Genomic DNA, 17,375 nt, shown 5'->3' with positions numbered 1-17,375 from the left:
GTTGAGTTAGCTACCCCCCTGGCCCACATTATCAACACTTCATTCCAGCAATCGCAGGTTCCATACGACTGGAAAAAAGCTGTTGGTGTTCCAGTCCCCAAATCTAGTCCCCCCACAATTGATAAGCTGAGACCGATCTCTCTCACAAGTCACTTTGCTAAAGTAGCAGAGGGATTCATCACCAAATGGCTACTTCATGATATTATACCGAGCTTGGACCCCAATCAGTTTGGCAATCGTCGTGGTCTATCCACTAATCATTACCTTATCAAAATGCTTCACCTCCTCTACTCCAACGCCGAGAAACCCAAATCAGCATCTACAATAGTTCTTACTGACTTCACAAAAGCCTTTGACAGAATTGCCCATACAGTAGCTATTAGAAATTTGCTCGATCTAGACGTTCGGCCCGCACTGATTCATTGGATTGCGGACTTCCTGAGCGGCCGCCAACAGTGTGTGAGATATCATTCAGCGTACTCGAAGTGGGCAAACCTTCATGCAGGTGTTCCACAAGGGACTAAGCTAGGACCAGTCATATTTCTTACCATGATAAACAGCATTAAACCAGTGAACTCTGACGATGTTTCTATGTTCAAATACGTGGATGACATGTCAATTGTAGAATGCAGGAATTCCGCAAAGCCATCCAATATGCAGAGTACACTTAATGAACTGGTGAACTGGTGTGAACAAAAACAAATGAAACTGAATCCAGCCAAATGTTTGAAAATGGAAATATCGTTTACGCGTAATCCTCCTGATTTCCCAATATTGCGTATTGCAGACCACGATCTTATGACTGTGAATGAAGCTAAATTGTTAGGTATCATTGTTCAAAGTGATCTTAAATGGACCAAACAAGTGCAAAGTATGACAAAGAAAGCCAATAGTAGAATTCATATGTTACGAGTCTTAAAACGCCACGGTCTTCCACGACAGGATTTAATGACAATATATACTAGCTTTGTTAGGCCTGTTACTGAATATGCAGCACCTGTGTGGAGTGGTGCGCTTACTAATTACGACAAATCAAGCCTTGAGAGAGTGCAAAAACGAGTACTGCGTATAATAATGGGCCATGAGTACACTATATGAAGACGTTTTATCTGTGGTTAATTTGGTTTCCCTTGAGGCTCGTAGGGTCTCCTTATGTGTTTCTTTCATTGACAAAACCTTAAAGAACACCAATCAATTTAGGCAATTTCTTCCCCCTGAAACTACGAATACTAGGCCTTCTAGAAGTAACAGACGAAGATATACAGAACTGCCATGTAAAACAAATCGCATGCAGAAGAGTGCCATCCCTTATCTCATTCGCTTATTAAACACTCCTAATATTTAATGATTTGTTTGCATATTTGGTTGTTTTTACAATTTTTAAATGGGCCTTTTTTGTTTTGCCCATTTTAAACTGAATTTTGGTTACATGTGTACTGGCATTTTAATCAACTCATTTGTAAATTTGCATTTTTAACCATGAACGGTTTTTTCTTATTTGTGTCTATATAAGATGTTTTCTCTGTAATTTGGTTTTTCGTTCTGTTTTTTTTATTAAGTTTAATTGTTTATAGTTTGTGATGTTTTAAACTTTGTAAATCATGTTCAATTCAGCTGACGCTGCGAGGCATGATTATTAATAAACCAATTTGAATGAATGAATGAATGAATGTGTGCTGCATCGGCGCGGTAGGACACGCACTACATGCCAGGACCGCAACAAATCCTGCTTTCAGGCTATCCTGACTGCTACCACTCACCCATTCATGGATGGTCCAATCATTATCTGTTTGCAATAACCACGTGACCACAGAAAGTATCGTCATCAGAAAGAGTGAAAACAGCCCCGAAATTCTGCGACATGTCACGCCACGCAAAACACGATCTGCGAAAAGACAAGATTTGCTACACGAAGGTGAACGTACCATATAAGTGGCTGATTTTTATTTATCAATAGAAAGAAACCTTCAGGTAGCAAGAATTTTAAAAATCTCAGTAAAGTGATTGTAATCAAAAAGACTCCACAAGAATGAATACAAAGTGGGAAATAATCACTACAATGTTGCCACAGTAGAGAAAGTAAAGTTTTATATGATTAGGTAGGCCTACACACTTTCGTGTTTCGTGCCTTAATGACTTGGGGACTTCCGTTAAACAGTCAGGATGCGGACAACTCGAATTTGTATTTATTCTCGAAGTTATTAGATGTAAACGTCATCCCACGAAAATATGACTGCGCCACCAGCACGTGGTGCGCATGGCCCGGGTGCGTCTTTGGTGACTGATTTTATCCTTCAAAGGTCGCCATAAAGGTGATTGACACAAAATTTAATGTTTCAGCAAATCCCCCGTGTAAGAAATGAGTCTCAATTCAAGTCCCAAGTTCTTAAAGGCAAGTTCCAAATAAGCCTAGACTCGTTACATTCAGATTCAAAACGCATTTGCATATGGTAAACTTTTTACGGTTTAACACATATATCTTTTTAGAATAAAATCCTAAAGGTCTCCTGGAAAAGCCTTTCAACTCTGGTTTAAAGCGTTAAACAGATGAGATCACAAGTCAAGATCAAGCCCAAGCAAGGCCTTACGTCACAATTGCTAATGTGTCTAACCTTTGGATTACGCGTACACACTTATTAAACTCCGGTGAATTTAAAAGTTTGATTTTTAACTCTGAAGAGTAAAAGGGTGGTTATAAATAAGAAATACAAAATTGGGGGAAAATTAACACAAACTACCCACCCTAAAAACAGAGTGAAAGTTCTGTTAGACGGTGCTGGGTCATGCTGTATCAGGCTTATTTGATTTTGGGGTGTTCAGTTCCATTTTCGTTCTTGAAGTGTTTTTCTAATCTATAGCATGAAATACCACTTGGCAATCTGATCCCAAATCATGCTGTAGGAAATCAATAAAAAAAAGAGAGCAAAATCACAGCACATATACGCACTTGTCCAAAGTTCATATACACTTAATAGTTCAAAAACTTCGATTAAAAGTCGACTAAAAGAAATTGTTTATCTTTCTTCGTCTGATCAATCAAAAACATTTATTTCACTTTTACTGTTTATTTGCATGTCAGTGAAAATAAAGCGGATGAACTGCCAATCGGCAACAGATAAAGAGTAGGCCTAGTTGCAAGGACTAAAAAGTGAATATTAAATATCATGTTTTACAAATTCAACCAGATTCTTCAAATTCACTCGTTACACAGAGAAGGCGATGGATTTCGCTACGTAGGGTTCAAAATGTCCTCTCTTGCTCACTAACACCTAAATCAGCCTGAATGGACACATAATCTCCTATATACCAATTCTCGATTCACCAGAGCAACTCAGCAATGCAAATTTAACAGTGTACACATACATATCACAAGTATATCCGCCAGGCGTTGGATCTGATTTGCTTGTTTTTGTTTTAGGGTTTAGTATTTTCTTTGCAAGTAGGTGTATCAGCTCCCACAACATAGGCTACAACTGATCAAACAAATTAAATCCATTATTATTTTGTCAGCATGTAAACGTTATGGAGGATGTTTAAAGATTAAAACAAATTATCTGTGGTGCTACTTTATATCTGTTGACTCAAATGTGTTTTAACTGAATTCTGAGATAATGAGGTAAAAGTGATTGTAACATTCAACACACGAAATGTGACTCAACAGTTCTTAACGATTAGTATCGAATAAAAGTTGAAAGGCTTACTGTATCCAGTTCAGTTAAGGCACTTTCACTTTCTTGACTGAATACATCACAAGATATATGTGAACATTGTTCTAACTTGTTTAATAATATTCAGGGTTAAACCAAAATGAACACCAATTACCGGTATGCTTAAGAAAATGTTTTTAAAATGTGTTAAAAATAACAAATAATGAATAAAAGGACTCTTGAACCCCAAATAAGAACAATGCCAAACTAACCAGGTTTGTGTTTTGGGTACCGCTGTTCTGTAACAGATCTTAAAATCCTGTAATTAAACACCACCGGTAAAAGTGCATGTAAGCGTACGAATCAATGAATAAACCATGGTTCCAATCAACTTCACTATACACTTCGCATTTTTTAAAGTCAGAATGGCATTGAAGGTTTTTTTAGTTCTTGCTTGCTTTCTTAACATCAGATGTAAATAAGCATGGAAAGCTTCACATTAGCACATAAAATGTTGCACTGACATCATGAGACTTAAAAAATAACGGAACGCAGCTCATCTTAAGATAATTACGTGACCTAGGGCCTATACCTGATATTTCTATAGGCCTACATCTCAGTGATGCACAAAAAAAATCAGTTGCCACCTGCTACTGAATGACCCACATCTGAAAATGCTGTGACTCTGGGTAAATGCTCATTCTAACTTGCTGTTGGTCAAACAAACTATTCGACACAGAGTAGCTCTTCAAGAATACTCATTCCTCAGGTTACCTAATCAACTGGCAACAATTTCTTGTCGCAGGCGATGATAGGACACTCATCTTAAGATAAAATGTAGCAACACTAATGTCAAAACAAAGCGCATTTACATAATGTCCACTTCATTCGAATTCTAAACGTCTATCTTAATTTTAATATTTTTGCCAATTGATTTAATTATTGTTAATATTCATATCCTTGTGCAAAATAGTAAATCGGTATGAACTCATTGGAACAGAACTCTATTCCAATACAGACTTCCTTTAAAAAGCGAACGTGTGGGAAACAAATAACTCAATAACGTGTCCCTCGCAAACATATGGGCGAATAAGTTTCAACCCCTTTGCTTCATACCCCTGACAAAGTGCAAGGCTGAAGCGCTGACACGTTTAAAAAAATGTGTCAAAACGTCCAAATACGTCATTAAACTATGGAAAAACAGAAATAAAACGATAAGAGAGAGAAAAAAAAGAATCATCAAAACAAAACAACAATGAAATATATACCAATAACAGCAGTTACGACTGCAAAAATAATAACATGAAAAATACGAAAGTTTGCAAAGGCAACACAGCGACACAGGTAATAGTACCCACGATATAGTTGAAACTGTATATGGCAAAAAAATGCAACAGTAAAAATTAACAATAATAACCAACAAGGTTAGCAGAAACAGTGATCATGCATCAGTGGAAGTAAAAAAGCAAAGTACAATTACATGAAAATAAAAACAGGAATAATAATAATAATGGTAACAATAACACAATAACAGCAATGACTACAAGAACACTTGACATATGAATAGGGCCTCATTTGTGTCACCTGATTCCAGTTATTGCTTAGTTTGGGGCCATTTTCCCAAATTGTTGGACATTTTTTGCGGGTTCCACATACCACTAGGACCAGACGTCGTGGTTGCTATGTTTAGTTTTGCAAAGAACTGAGTATTACAAAAAATGTCGTAGATCATTACGACCGTTAAGTATAAGATCGCAGATTGCAGATATTTACGATTGGAAACCAAATCAGGTTTGCTTTTCGATCTCTAAGTGTCTAAATGCCTTTGATGTGTCAGTATTCTCTGTACCTGGCAATGGTTTGTTTTGCCTTATTTTTGGGGTAGTGGCTTTTGTTGCACGGGGGAATAATGAGGTACGCCCTTGAAATGAACCAAAAATAAAATAAATAAAAAATACATCAACAACAAACGTACCATTCTGCGTGCAAAAGAAATATTGATGCAAAAATATACGACGCAGATTAATAATAATGGTGTATAAGATGAAGAAATAACTAATAACGAAAAGTTATAATAATTACCCTTTATAAATTAGGGAGACATTCCCAGGGGAACGTGCCAAGAATTTTTCAAACCTTACTTACCACTAATGCAATAATCCCTTATCCTTTTCTAACCAAACTTTGCCTACATGTATTTGTTTTGAATAACGTCCTTTGTTTATCCTGATCTCGTTGCACATCATAAAAACCAGGATTACGCAGCACTCTTTAAAACAATTCCTAGTTCCCAAGCATAAAACCCAAAATGAAAGCAGAAAACAAAAATAATAGCCAAAGCAAAACAAAACCGAAAATAAAAATAACAACTAAAACTCACATCCCACAAAACAACCCCTCCCCTAACCCCAGTGAACACCTGCTGTGTTTCTCAATTTGCCTCAAAGCGCAACTCTTCGAATAGGCTCACCTACAGGTGTATCACGTTCCCGACAAATAGGTTTTTCTCAGGTTAGCGGTTCACACATTATTTTTTTTATTGCAAAACAAAAAATAAAATAAAAAGTATCCAATAAAAGGAGCAGCATCGGTTACAACAGGGATACCAATTAGAGAGAGATTAACAAACAGATTCTAGTAACAACATGCAATAATAAAATGAATAACAAGAAGAACAATAATTTAAAAAATAATATAAACAAAGATAACAAGTATCGTTAAAAAAGCTTAAAGTGTGCCAAATGATAAGATGAAACCGTCAAACTAAGTCAGATTGTTCCAGGACAGCACAAGTCTAATCATCATCTCACAAGCAATGATTACGCCTGCCACATGAAGTCTCATACAGGGCACCTGCGCAGAGTCTAAACACACAGAAAAAACTAAGATGTCAATATATACATTCCCCCAAACATAAGAACTGGTATCAAAAAATCATCTCAATGGTGTTCATTGAAGTTCGGCATAATAAAAGATAAAGAAAACATTTTTGAATTTTCAGCAAATACTGCGTGACGGAGTACGCCATCTACAACTTTGCACAGTTTAATTTTACTGTCCGTATGTAGTTCACAGAGGTCAGATGTAGGCAACACTTCGGATATCTAGCCAGCATTTGTGAATGTCAATAATCCAAAAACTAGAGTTTAATATTACTTACTTGGAGTAGTGTTCTGAGTGTGGAAAGACACATCGACATGGGATCTCCGTAACAAACTATCATGGGGAAAGACGTGACACCAGTACCTAACATCATCTTCATCAGAACAGTTGGAAAGGAGGGAACCGTTTGAAGCTATATCAAAGCACCGTTTGCCTCCCAGATCAGACATACTTTTTGAACCATCTGGTAGATTCCGTGTGCCAATAACAGTGGGTGACCGCTTGTCTGAGGTGCCATAAGACCAAACCAATGTTGCCTTGGTTGTCTCAGATAGGTTTGATTTGGCAGGGCAGGGCAGTTCGAATCTCTGACCAGGTTCAAAAGTCACCTGATCAGCGGCTATCGATTTCTTGTCATCAAGTGGAAAAGAATCACCTTTTACAAAACACAATTGAAATGGATGAAAGGTTTGGCCTAAAGTGTTAAACTATCTACGACAGCATCAAGTGTCAAAGAATAAGACTATTAAAGCTAGCGCTGGTTGTTCTAGGAAGGAATAGGTAAAGATATTAACGTTGTTGTTCCTCCAGAGCCGTGTCATGTTGTTCCTGTCTAAAGTTATTAAATAACATGCCAATGTCATTCCTTTCCTATTCCAAAGAAAACAAAAAACTACATGCACTGGTCATTGCTGGTTCATTTCCCTTTGGCGGGTACAGTCCATAAGCTTCCTGAACAGCGATTTCTTTAAATTCTGGGTGTGAGGTATACAGTCTTGAGCTTGGGAATTTTACCCTCCATGCTAGCACGTAAAGTTTTGCCTTTTGTCAACCAAGTAATGTTAAGACCGAGGAAGGGAATAATTATGCAAGCCTTTTCACCTAAACGACATTGTTCTGCGGAAAAAGCTTTAAACAATAAAAGGAGAACTCTTTTTCTCTCTGGAAATTTACGTTTATGTGAGACCAAATGATATGAAACTTACCTATAACGAATGCGGAAATAATTGTGTATGGATTTCCGGCACCTCTTGAACAGGTGTATCTTCCAGTATGGTTGTCTTGTACACTTTTGATAGTGAGACCGAAGTCAACGGCAAGGTGAAAGGTAGGCTCAGCGGTGATGTGGTTGTTGAACACCTGGTAATGGAGAATCTGCCGACCGCTGTCCTTGTCGTCTTGCATCCATCGGATACTGCAAGATTTCTCGCCAGGCGTCTTGTCTACACATGGAAGAGTCTGCTCCCTACCCTTTTGTAGATAGAAAGCTGTCTCTGTTGCCTTCATTACCGGGCTTGCCTCGAATGTTTCTGTTTTACCAAACCAGCCAGTAATCGTAACAACGTTACATGCACAAGTAATATCGTTTTCAACCATGCAAATGACCTACTTAGGACAAATGTTTGCTGTGGCGGCGCTACAGAAAAATAACAATGTCCAATTTTTAATTCATTTCGAGAATTCAAACATTAGAAATGACTAATTTTTAAGTATGTAAGTGTATTTCTTTTCTAAGAAAGGTTTGCAAACTCGTTAAATTACCTGCGAATGACAGGTCAGTGTGACAACTCCGCTGCGTGCCATTGGATAGAAACACATGGCACCATAGCCTCGTCACATCAGCAAACGCATGTGGACAATTTACGATAAGGGATGCATCGGAATCAATGTTGCAATCAGTGCCATACTTAGTCTGAATGAAAGTGCCATCGGAAAAACGCGCCCCAATGATCTCTGTGTCTGCAATGACACCATTCCCCGCTGACCAATAAACTACGGAAATGCCCTCTGTGACCTGTTCAGCACACTGACACGGTAGCAGTTGCCTACTTCTTTGGTCCAAACGTGCAGAAATTGATGTGTCACTGATAACAGCTGGAAACGAATCAGCTGGAAACAACAGAGAAGATGAGATGAGAAAATGAAAAGCAGATCCCTAATGCAGCAGGTGAAGATCGGCCGAGAATTGGCAAAATCAGAGCAAACATCCAGCCTGGACACCTCCCAAAGACCTGCTTCAGTGAGAATAACGGTTACCATAACTTTTATTTGTGTCCTGCTTTATTGTCTGAATCCAGAGAAGAATAACATTGACTTGAAAAATGCCTGAACTGTGTTTACGAATCATTAAAACGTGTTAGTTTTATAAATATTTCATGCATGCATGGAACTTGTATGCATGTTCATTAATATTATAGGTGGCTGTATCCCTTAGGTTCGGGGTTTCCTTCCTGCCCCCGTGCTAGCTACTGTGCCGCGTGAGTTTTGAGTATTTGGGAACGAATGTTTCTCCACAGAAGAAAGCTATACCAAGAGCCCTGTATCATTGCGACCATCACTCAAGGCCTAGCCTCAGGGCGAAACTTCACACGAAATTCGAAGGATCGAGTAACCAGCTTTTCTACATAATTAATTTGCTCAACAAAACAGACCAGTGTTGTTATGCTGTACAGGGATAAATTTGGAAAATATCGTAGTGACTTTGCTTATTTGGAGAGTGATATGATCCTGTAGGGAGGGTCCAACAGAAAACAGAATTGGACTTATTATTGAATTTATCACGAAGCATCTTGTGATAAATGAGACTAACATTCCCGATATGTCACCGCCATTTCGTAAAGAGTGTATGTACTAGAATTGCAAACCCCAAATTGTAATCTACCTAATGGTCTCTAGTTTTTCATTTGGTTGTTCTTCATTTTGAAATAATTTTTGAATTAGGGGCATCATTGAAAGATTACGTTGGGTTGACAGTTGTATGGAGGGCTGTCCGGAAAATTGAAGAACAAATAATGTTCCAGAGAACAATAAGGAAGTGCAGTACAGTATAACGTTGCTTTTTGTAAACACTGAAGTCAAATTATGTGGCATACATTAATTAAGTGGTGACACCATACTACTGTTAAAGCGTTTGCAGTCTTACCAATAACGTTGATATGAACGCCTTTTGCTCGAAAGAGTGAATTTTCTGGGATGACCTGACACAGGTATGTCCCTTCGTCGGTCTTCTCGACGCCTTTTATTAAGAGACTGGATTCATCAGATGAAAATGCGTATCTTTCGGTAGTTGGAAAGTAATCAGCTCCCTTTCGACTGATGAGCCTCTATGTTCCAAGGTCATCTATTCTTGATCCTTTGTACCAAATGATCCCATCCAATTCTTCACCAGGACGGTAGGCCAAACAAGGGATTTTGTGCCAAATTCCTTGTTGTACTTTGGCGTCTTCACTCAAGAGGCCGAAGGCATGTTGCTCCCTGATTTCTAAAAGAGAGTACAGATTTATTTTGACAAAGCACGTACAATTCACGGGAAAGTTTACAAAGGATTTTCAACCAAACGGTCTGAATGGAGTGTCCCTTCAATAGTGACTGTTGGTCTGGAGTTCTTTTTCTGAAATTTTGCCAAATACCTGCATTCTAAAAGCTTGTTTTGTGTTTTTTTTGGACGTAGGATATGGCAAGATGTGACATGCAGAGATAGGGAAGCTGAGTGGTCATGGATTTGTAGGCTTTCAAAATGATGTCATTGCCCCTGGCAACAGGTGACGCTGTTTATGGTGTCAATCTACGGCAAATCTACCACATTTAACTTAATTTAAGAAATATAATTTCTTACCTTTGTTATGAGGACAAATATGGTATTTTGATGCACTCAGTGTGGCTCCAATGATGATAAGCCAGAAAACGCTCTGCTTCTTGACATCCATGGAATGTATCCTGCTCAGAAAAAATACAAATTAGTTCTTGTTAATCACCTTCTAAATGTAAATAGTTCAGCATGGTCAGATATTCTTGTTTTACTTCTTATAAGGCCGAGTACCAGCGTTAGGAATGATTTATACCCATTGGGCTTGTAAATTTAAGTTTCCTTGCTCATGTATTTCACTCCCAACAAGAGCTGAGTGTATACTGTGACTAACTCGTAGAGATACACCAAGCATTGAATTAAAGTTTGACAAAAACGTTACACAAAAGCAAGAGTTGGCGTCACTCAACTCATGCACAGTATCAGCTTACGGCGTAAATGACCCATCACGTCGAAATCACGAATAAGTCTCAAATTGACTTTTTGAGCTATGTACATGGTCAGAAAGATGATTTTCTGTAGCTTCCAGGATCGAACAAACTGACAGGATTTTTTTTTGTTCTCAGTGCGTCTTTTGGTATTCAACTTTAATAATTTGATTAACTTCAACATTTTCATCTTTGTAGCGAACTCCAGGCTTCTGGGTGGACGTCCGATGACGCAGAGGACATCACTTGGTCTTTGTACATTTAGCTTTGTCTTCAGATATCTGATGACCCCGAAAGGGTATTTTCCCAAATCCATCTGAATTTAAATTCATTACAACTGCGTATGCTACATGCATTTCATATAGGCCCGCACCGGGGGGGGGGGGCTGCAGGGTGGCGTCTGCACCTTTTGTCTATGAGGCAAGAAAAAAATTTGAGCTCCCCATTTCTGGAGTTTACTTGTAACTCCCCGAAAACAAATGGCACCTCATGAATTCTGCTGCTTTTTGAAATAAAAAATTAACAGATCTATGCTTGGTCTGTTTTGTTGAGGATTCGTACACCGCCCCCACGAAAAGTCTTAGTCACGTGCCCCACCCGGGGTTACCACAGTTTAAATTTTCTCAAACAAAGGTATGGAAACTGAAATAGATAGGAACAGTATTTGCTTGGCAAAAATCAAATCATGCTGATGAACTATACAGATGCTGTATTGATGTTAGTTGATTATGTACCATTACAACCACCTTCACTAGTTATGTTAATCTGGCATAACGAATTTTCAAAAGTAAACCCAGAACTTGACATGTTTGTTCAATCAATTCGAATCAGTATTCATAATTCAACAATATACAGGTGAAAAGGCCCTATAAAATGTTGGAAGCCTTATTGATATTGACATATTGCAAGTTTTTTCTAGACTTGACGCTGCATAGATAACTCTACTCAGCTGGAACCTAATAAACACAAACTTCGTTTCTGAAAATGCCCAAACAAACCAACAACTGACAGAATACTTTGTACTTGGCAAAACATGGGTTTACATGCTGCGTATGATTTCAAAGAGTTTATTATACAATTTACTCTGTCCTGGGTGGTTATATTAATTGTTCAAACAGCTGCTATTGTTGGCAAAGTTACATTGTGTCCACACTCAAGTTACCCCTCTCGGTGTTCTACCGTCATTTGCAAAAGTTTAAGACCATCTGGTATTTTGTTGGTATTTCTGTCACCGGACCTGCACAACATTGTCTCATTGAATTACTCATTCATACACCCGACAAGTGCTATGAGCCCATTTGAATGAATTTTTCTCCAAAGGCAAGTCTTCTATGACATTTTGCAGGGGTGAAAAACCCAGTTCAAGTCATCAAAAACGATGGCGGGCACACTAACCATTAGACTGTTAACACTTCAAATCATTGAAATATAGTCAAAATGTAGTAATGGAAATGTACGCTGTTAACCAAGATATTAAGGTTACAAATTAAAAGTAAACATAGGTTGTTATGATGAACTGGTTTATATTTGAAATGCACTTCGTAAATTTCGCAAATGACTGTATATAGTTTCAACCCTTACAAAGTTAAGGTTTCCGCAAAGTTGGGACTCTGTGGCGGATTCTAGCACTAATTATTCAAAAACTTGACCGATCACAGTTAAGACATATGACCAATCATAGTCCAGAGTGTTAGTCAATCATAGGCAGGTGTTCTTACCAATCATGCGAAGGGTTCAAGAAACTAATTATATACAGTAATGGGAGGAAATGAAATGTCCCAGCAAACTATGCATACCCTTTGCGCAGCCTGTCAAGTAGCATGAACTCGTATTGTGACGGAGCTCTAAAATTAGGTTGTGTACGGTCTCGTTAGACGGCACTTACACTTTGTACGTGGTTGTGCACATATTTGCACTTCGTATCATCAAAATCAAAATCAAATATTGATTTGTGTCAGTGGCGTATCTAGGCCTCGGGTAGGACGGATTTTTTTTTTTGTAAAATGACTTTTCATCCCGAAAACAATCCCCAATTTCCCCGAAAAGGTGGTTTTACCGTTTTAAAACTGCTTTCAATTCCAAACCTGGGGTCTACTGTTGCTTCTGTTGCTATTATTAGCTGTTACCTCTTCTCCGGAAGAATCTTTGAATAAGAACTCACACACGGACTTAAGGACAACACGCATGTTGGAATATAGGGTTACGAGGACCCAAAACGCAGTGTTGCCGGAGATTTTTTTTGTCACCACAACTTCAGAGACATTTTAGGAAAAGCGCAAGCACATACGTGTTGGGTTAAAATGACCACTCTGGTAAACGAGTGACCCCCAGGGCTGATTTCATAAAACGGTAAGACGTGTCTTAAGAGGGGTAACCTGTCCTACCTTACAACTCGTCTTATGATCAATTTCACCAAATTTTATGACACGTTCAACAAATCCTAACTTCTTCAAGAACTCTTCCTAACTTGGAATGGGTCTGAGGTTGTCTTATCTCATTAATGCATGCGGTAAATATTGTCGAAGTGAAAGACGAGTATTGTCCTAGAGCTATTTTTTAAACAGTTTTGTGGGATGAAACTAGCTGCAGGAACAGGCTTGGAAAGTGTTATCATTTACAAAAAAAGTTACTTTTCATTGAAATGAAATGCTAAAAAATCTCATGGTATAGGAAAACCTATTTGTTATTTCAAAATGGGTTTGGCTAAACCAATCTTGGAACCCTTCTTAGCAAAGATCAATCATCGAGTTGGGACTCATCTTAAGCCTTAAGATAAGTTTCAAGATAAGATGAGTTTCGTGAAATCGACCCATCTACTTAAACCCTGCTCAGTGCATGTGTTAAGGGTGCAGTCACAAAATACTGTTACAATGAGGCGAAGAATGTTGACAAAGAAAGCACAAATAAAATAAAATGGACCCAACAGACAAACTACTAACTGTTGTCTATTAATATTGTACACGTCCCGTGTAGAAACTTGGCCCAGAGAACCAACTGGCTACTTTAACCCTAGAATGAAGACTGAACAAATAAAGAAATATTTTGTTACTGTTAAAACGAAAATAACCAATCTTGACCATTAGGTCAACGTTGTCCCCTAAAGTCTATTCAGAGAACGTCCTTTCCAAAAGTTAAGCAAATTTCATTGTAACAATATTAAATTTTCAAAGTAAAGGTTACAAGTAGAAAATAGCAGAGCTGTCAGTTTAGAACCAAATACCTAATTGAGCACGTAAAATAGTTATAGTATTAACTTCATCTACTCAGAAACAACAAAAAACATATCAGAATTGAATTGAAGTAGATAATGATGTTTTGTTGACGAGCAGTATCATTAGTGACTCAGGGCACAGCAGACTTTTTGGATGAATGAATTCACTTTTGAAAAAATAGGGAAATGATACAATATTATGATTGAAAAGGTATACAATGCCAATACAGTTCTCTGCCCTCGACTGTTCTTTTAAATTTTTTCTAAAACAAAGCAAAGAAACCCTACCTTGTTGAGCAAAAAGTCACAGGAACCTCTTCCAGATGCAGCTTCTGGAAACTATGTTAAGGTTTAATTTACGGGACCTCTTAACAACTGTAGGCTTAACTTTGACCACATTACTTTTAAATCTTTGACAAACAAACATATAAATAGACTTCTATGAAAAAAGACAGCTTTTTCATAGTCCATGTTTGCATGTAGGAGAGAAAAACAGTTGTGTAAAAAGTCCCTCAGAGTTCATGTCAAGAGGTTATCATAAGGTTTGTTGACACGTATTTGGCGGTACTCGATTTGCTTGTGATGGAGGCCTACACGTGAGACTGCACTCATTCTAGTCGCTCAGCACGGTGTGACAGACAAAGGTGATAGCATCAAGGCAAAGTAACTCGCTGCCAAAATTTATAGGACAATAGTAATTTCGAGGTTAATCTGACTGGGATAATATGCGCTACGAAATAACATCATAAACAAATCAAAGTACACGAAAGTATGTGATGAGGCGAGAAAGATAAAAATAGATATTTGGAATTTCCACAATCCACGATCGTGCGCATCAGGAACTTTTAAAGTTGCCGGTTATCATTATGCTCTCAAATATGATATTTTCTGCATTTGTAGGAATTGTCTATCAGACTCAGTGCGAACGCCCAACTAACTTACTGGAGATCTTTGGTTATAACCTCTCCAAAGGAAGCCTACACCAACTCTCGAAATTATGAAAGATCGACAGCACCTTTTATAACTCTGAATCAAAAAATAAATTTTTCAAAGTTATTTGCAAAGTGTAAAACTTACCAAAGTAAAGTAAAGCAAAGCCTAGCCGCAAGAAGTAAACATAAGTTGTTATGAACTTATATACAAACATATGAGTATACTTCAATGATAAAAGACAGCTTTTTCATAGTCCATGTTTGCATGTAGGAGAGAAAAACAGTTGGGTTTAATTTACGGGACCTCTTAACAACTGTAGGCTTATCTTTGACCATATTACTTTATCTTTGACAAACAAACAAACAAACAAACAAACACCCCAACAAACAAACAAACAAACAAACAAACAAACAAACAAACAAACAAACAAACAAACATATGAATATACTTCTATGGATAGAGACAGCTTTTTCATAGTCCATGTTTGCATGTAGGAGAGGAAAACAGTTGGCTAAAAAGTCCCTCAGAGTTCATGTCAAGAGGTTATCATGAGGTTTGTTGACACGTATTTGGCGGTATTTGATTTGCTTGTGATGGAGGCCTAAACGTTAGACTGCACTCATTCTAGTCGCTCAGCACGGTGTGACAGACAAAGTTGATAGCATCAAGGCAAAGTAACTCGCTGCTAAAATTTAGATTTAATAGTTCCACCATTTGTTTATCTTAATTTTGCAGAATTTCTGTTTGTTTGAAAACTGAAAATTCATCCCAAAGAAAAAAGTATTTTTCATAACCTATATGAAATGGACTATTGCCCGATGAGGGATAGCTTTATGTTGTTTTTCCAGCTCACAAGACTTTCGAAGGATTAAGAGAGAAAGTCATTTAAATTTGCATGTATATTTGAAAAGGACACATTTAAACGCCGAGTTAATAGGTTATGATTTTTCTTCCAACCGCTAGTTTATTTCCCCTGGGCTAAATTGTTAGATTTGGCCATACCTCAAATAGGCTTATACTAGTACGCTGAGTCCGTAATTTTGTTGTAACGGGAACCAAAATGGAATGGGCTTCCGATTGTGCAAATAATTTGACGTGTCACCACATCAAATAAACCTTATGCAAGTTAAACTTTAATAAAACTGGAACACTGAGTTCGCGTGAACATTAAAATTTGAATTCCCCATACTAAAGACACTGTGATTAACCTCGTGATTCGGGGTTACATAAGAGACGCCTTGCACCAATACACTGTTTTCAATAGATAGGAAGGGCACAAAGGAAACGGTGCATTCCTGTGATGATGGTCGTTATGCAAAGCTTGCCCGAATCACGAGGTATAGCAACAGTGTCTTTAGTGTAGGGGATTCAAATCGTTATATTTATGTGCAATCAGATAACTCAATGTACTAGATTTTATTAAAACTAAAATCGCAAAGGTTTATTCGAAAGGGCTTCATATAATGATCACGACTTAACTTTTAAAAATTGACAATAATACTCAGCTCAACATGTCATGATTGCCGCTAATAATACATTTCAATAATAGTCCTTTTATCAAATAAAGCGAGCAATTTAAAAGTCCTTTATAGGACAATAGTAATTTCGAGTTAATCTGACTGGGCTAATATGCGCCACGAAATAACATCATAAACAAATCAAAGTTCACGGAAGTATGTGATAAGGCGAGAAAGATAAAAATAGACATTTGGAATTTCCACAATCCACGATTGTGCGCATCAGGAACTTTTAATGCTGCCGGTTATCATTATGCTCTCAAGTGTGATATTTTCATTTGTAGGAATTGTCTATCAGACTTAGTGCGAACGCCTGAATAACCTGCTGAAGTCTGCAACGTTTTTTTTTAGAAATCTTAATAGAGAACTTTGGTTGTAACCTCTGCAAGGGAAGCCTACACCAAATCTCGAAATTATCGAAGATCGACAGCACCTTTTATAACTCAGAAGTTATTGCAATGTGTACAGCTTACCAAAATAAAATATAGCAAAGCCTAGCCGCAAGAAGTTAACAGACTATAATATTTTTAAATTAGATAATTAGCTATGAGTAGGAAATAACGCCCTAACTTACGATCGAGCACTCAAACTCGACCGTAAAGACGCCTTTTTCATATGCCCATCAACACTTTTGTAAAGCGTTGCGTATCAGTAAAAGTCGCTTTCAGACTAACTTGGACGGCCGAACGTAACGCACAAGTGTGTTGTGGGAATGGAGTCGATTTTTGTGTCTGTAAAAGTGAAAAGCAATAACGCGTTGTGTACGCAACGCACTCAAAAAACGTACATATTGAAAGGCGCCTTAAATGGAATGCATTCTCAGGGCAGATTTAGTATATCTGACGTAAAACACGATTTGAAACTTCAGGTGGACCACGGACTAAGGAAAATACCCATGCGCCTGCTGCGCTTAGATCTAACGACTCTAAAGACAAACATAAGCCTTCGTGA

At 37.8% G+C, this 17,375-nt stretch overlaps 1 protein-coding gene across 1 annotated transcript; it reads right to left on the bottom strand.

The window, feature by feature from the left end:
- Positions 1-1,916: 1,916 nt before the first annotated feature.
- On the bottom strand, positions 1,917-14,418 carry LOC110975595 (uncharacterized). Its single transcript, XM_087130733.1, has 7 exons — positions 14,263-14,418; positions 10,366-10,466; positions 9,673-10,011; positions 8,292-8,639; positions 7,736-8,059; positions 6,808-7,185; positions 1,917-6,511 (listed from the first exon to the last, which is right to left on the bottom strand). The coding sequence occupies exons 5-7, from the start codon at positions 8,034-8,036 to the stop codon at positions 6,411-6,413; spliced, it is 780 nt and encodes a 259-aa protein (XP_086986859.1). The 5' UTR covers positions 8,037-8,059; positions 8,292-8,639; positions 9,673-10,011; positions 10,366-10,466; positions 14,263-14,418; the 3' UTR covers positions 1,917-6,410.
- Between the last annotated feature and the right edge of the window lie 2,957 nt (positions 14,419-17,375).

Source organism: Acanthaster planci, linkage group LG20, assembly GCF_054643075.1.
Source record: "Acanthaster planci isolate LZ-2023a linkage group LG20, COTS_SCS, whole genome shotgun sequence".
NCBI lineage: Eukaryota > Metazoa > Echinodermata > Asteroidea > Valvatida > Acanthasteridae > Acanthaster > Acanthaster planci.
The sequence above is the reverse complement of the archived record's forward strand: the minus strand, read 5'-3'. Positions and strand labels throughout refer to the sequence as shown.

Excerpts from the sequence above, each read along its gene's own strand:
- LOC110975595 (XM_087130733.1), bottom strand. The coding sequence starts at position 8,036 with ATGAAGGCAACAGAGACAGCTTTCTATCTACAAAAGGGTAGGGAGCAG. Across the intron at positions 7,186-7,735 it reads TATTTCCGCATTCGTTATAG|GTGATTCTTTTCCACTTGAT; the intron begins GTAAGTTTCATA and ends GTTTTGTAAAAG. Across the intron at positions 6,512-6,807 it reads CACTCAGAACACTACTCCAA|ACTCTGCGCAGGTGCCCTGT; the intron begins GTAAGTAATATT and ends CTGTGTGTTTAG.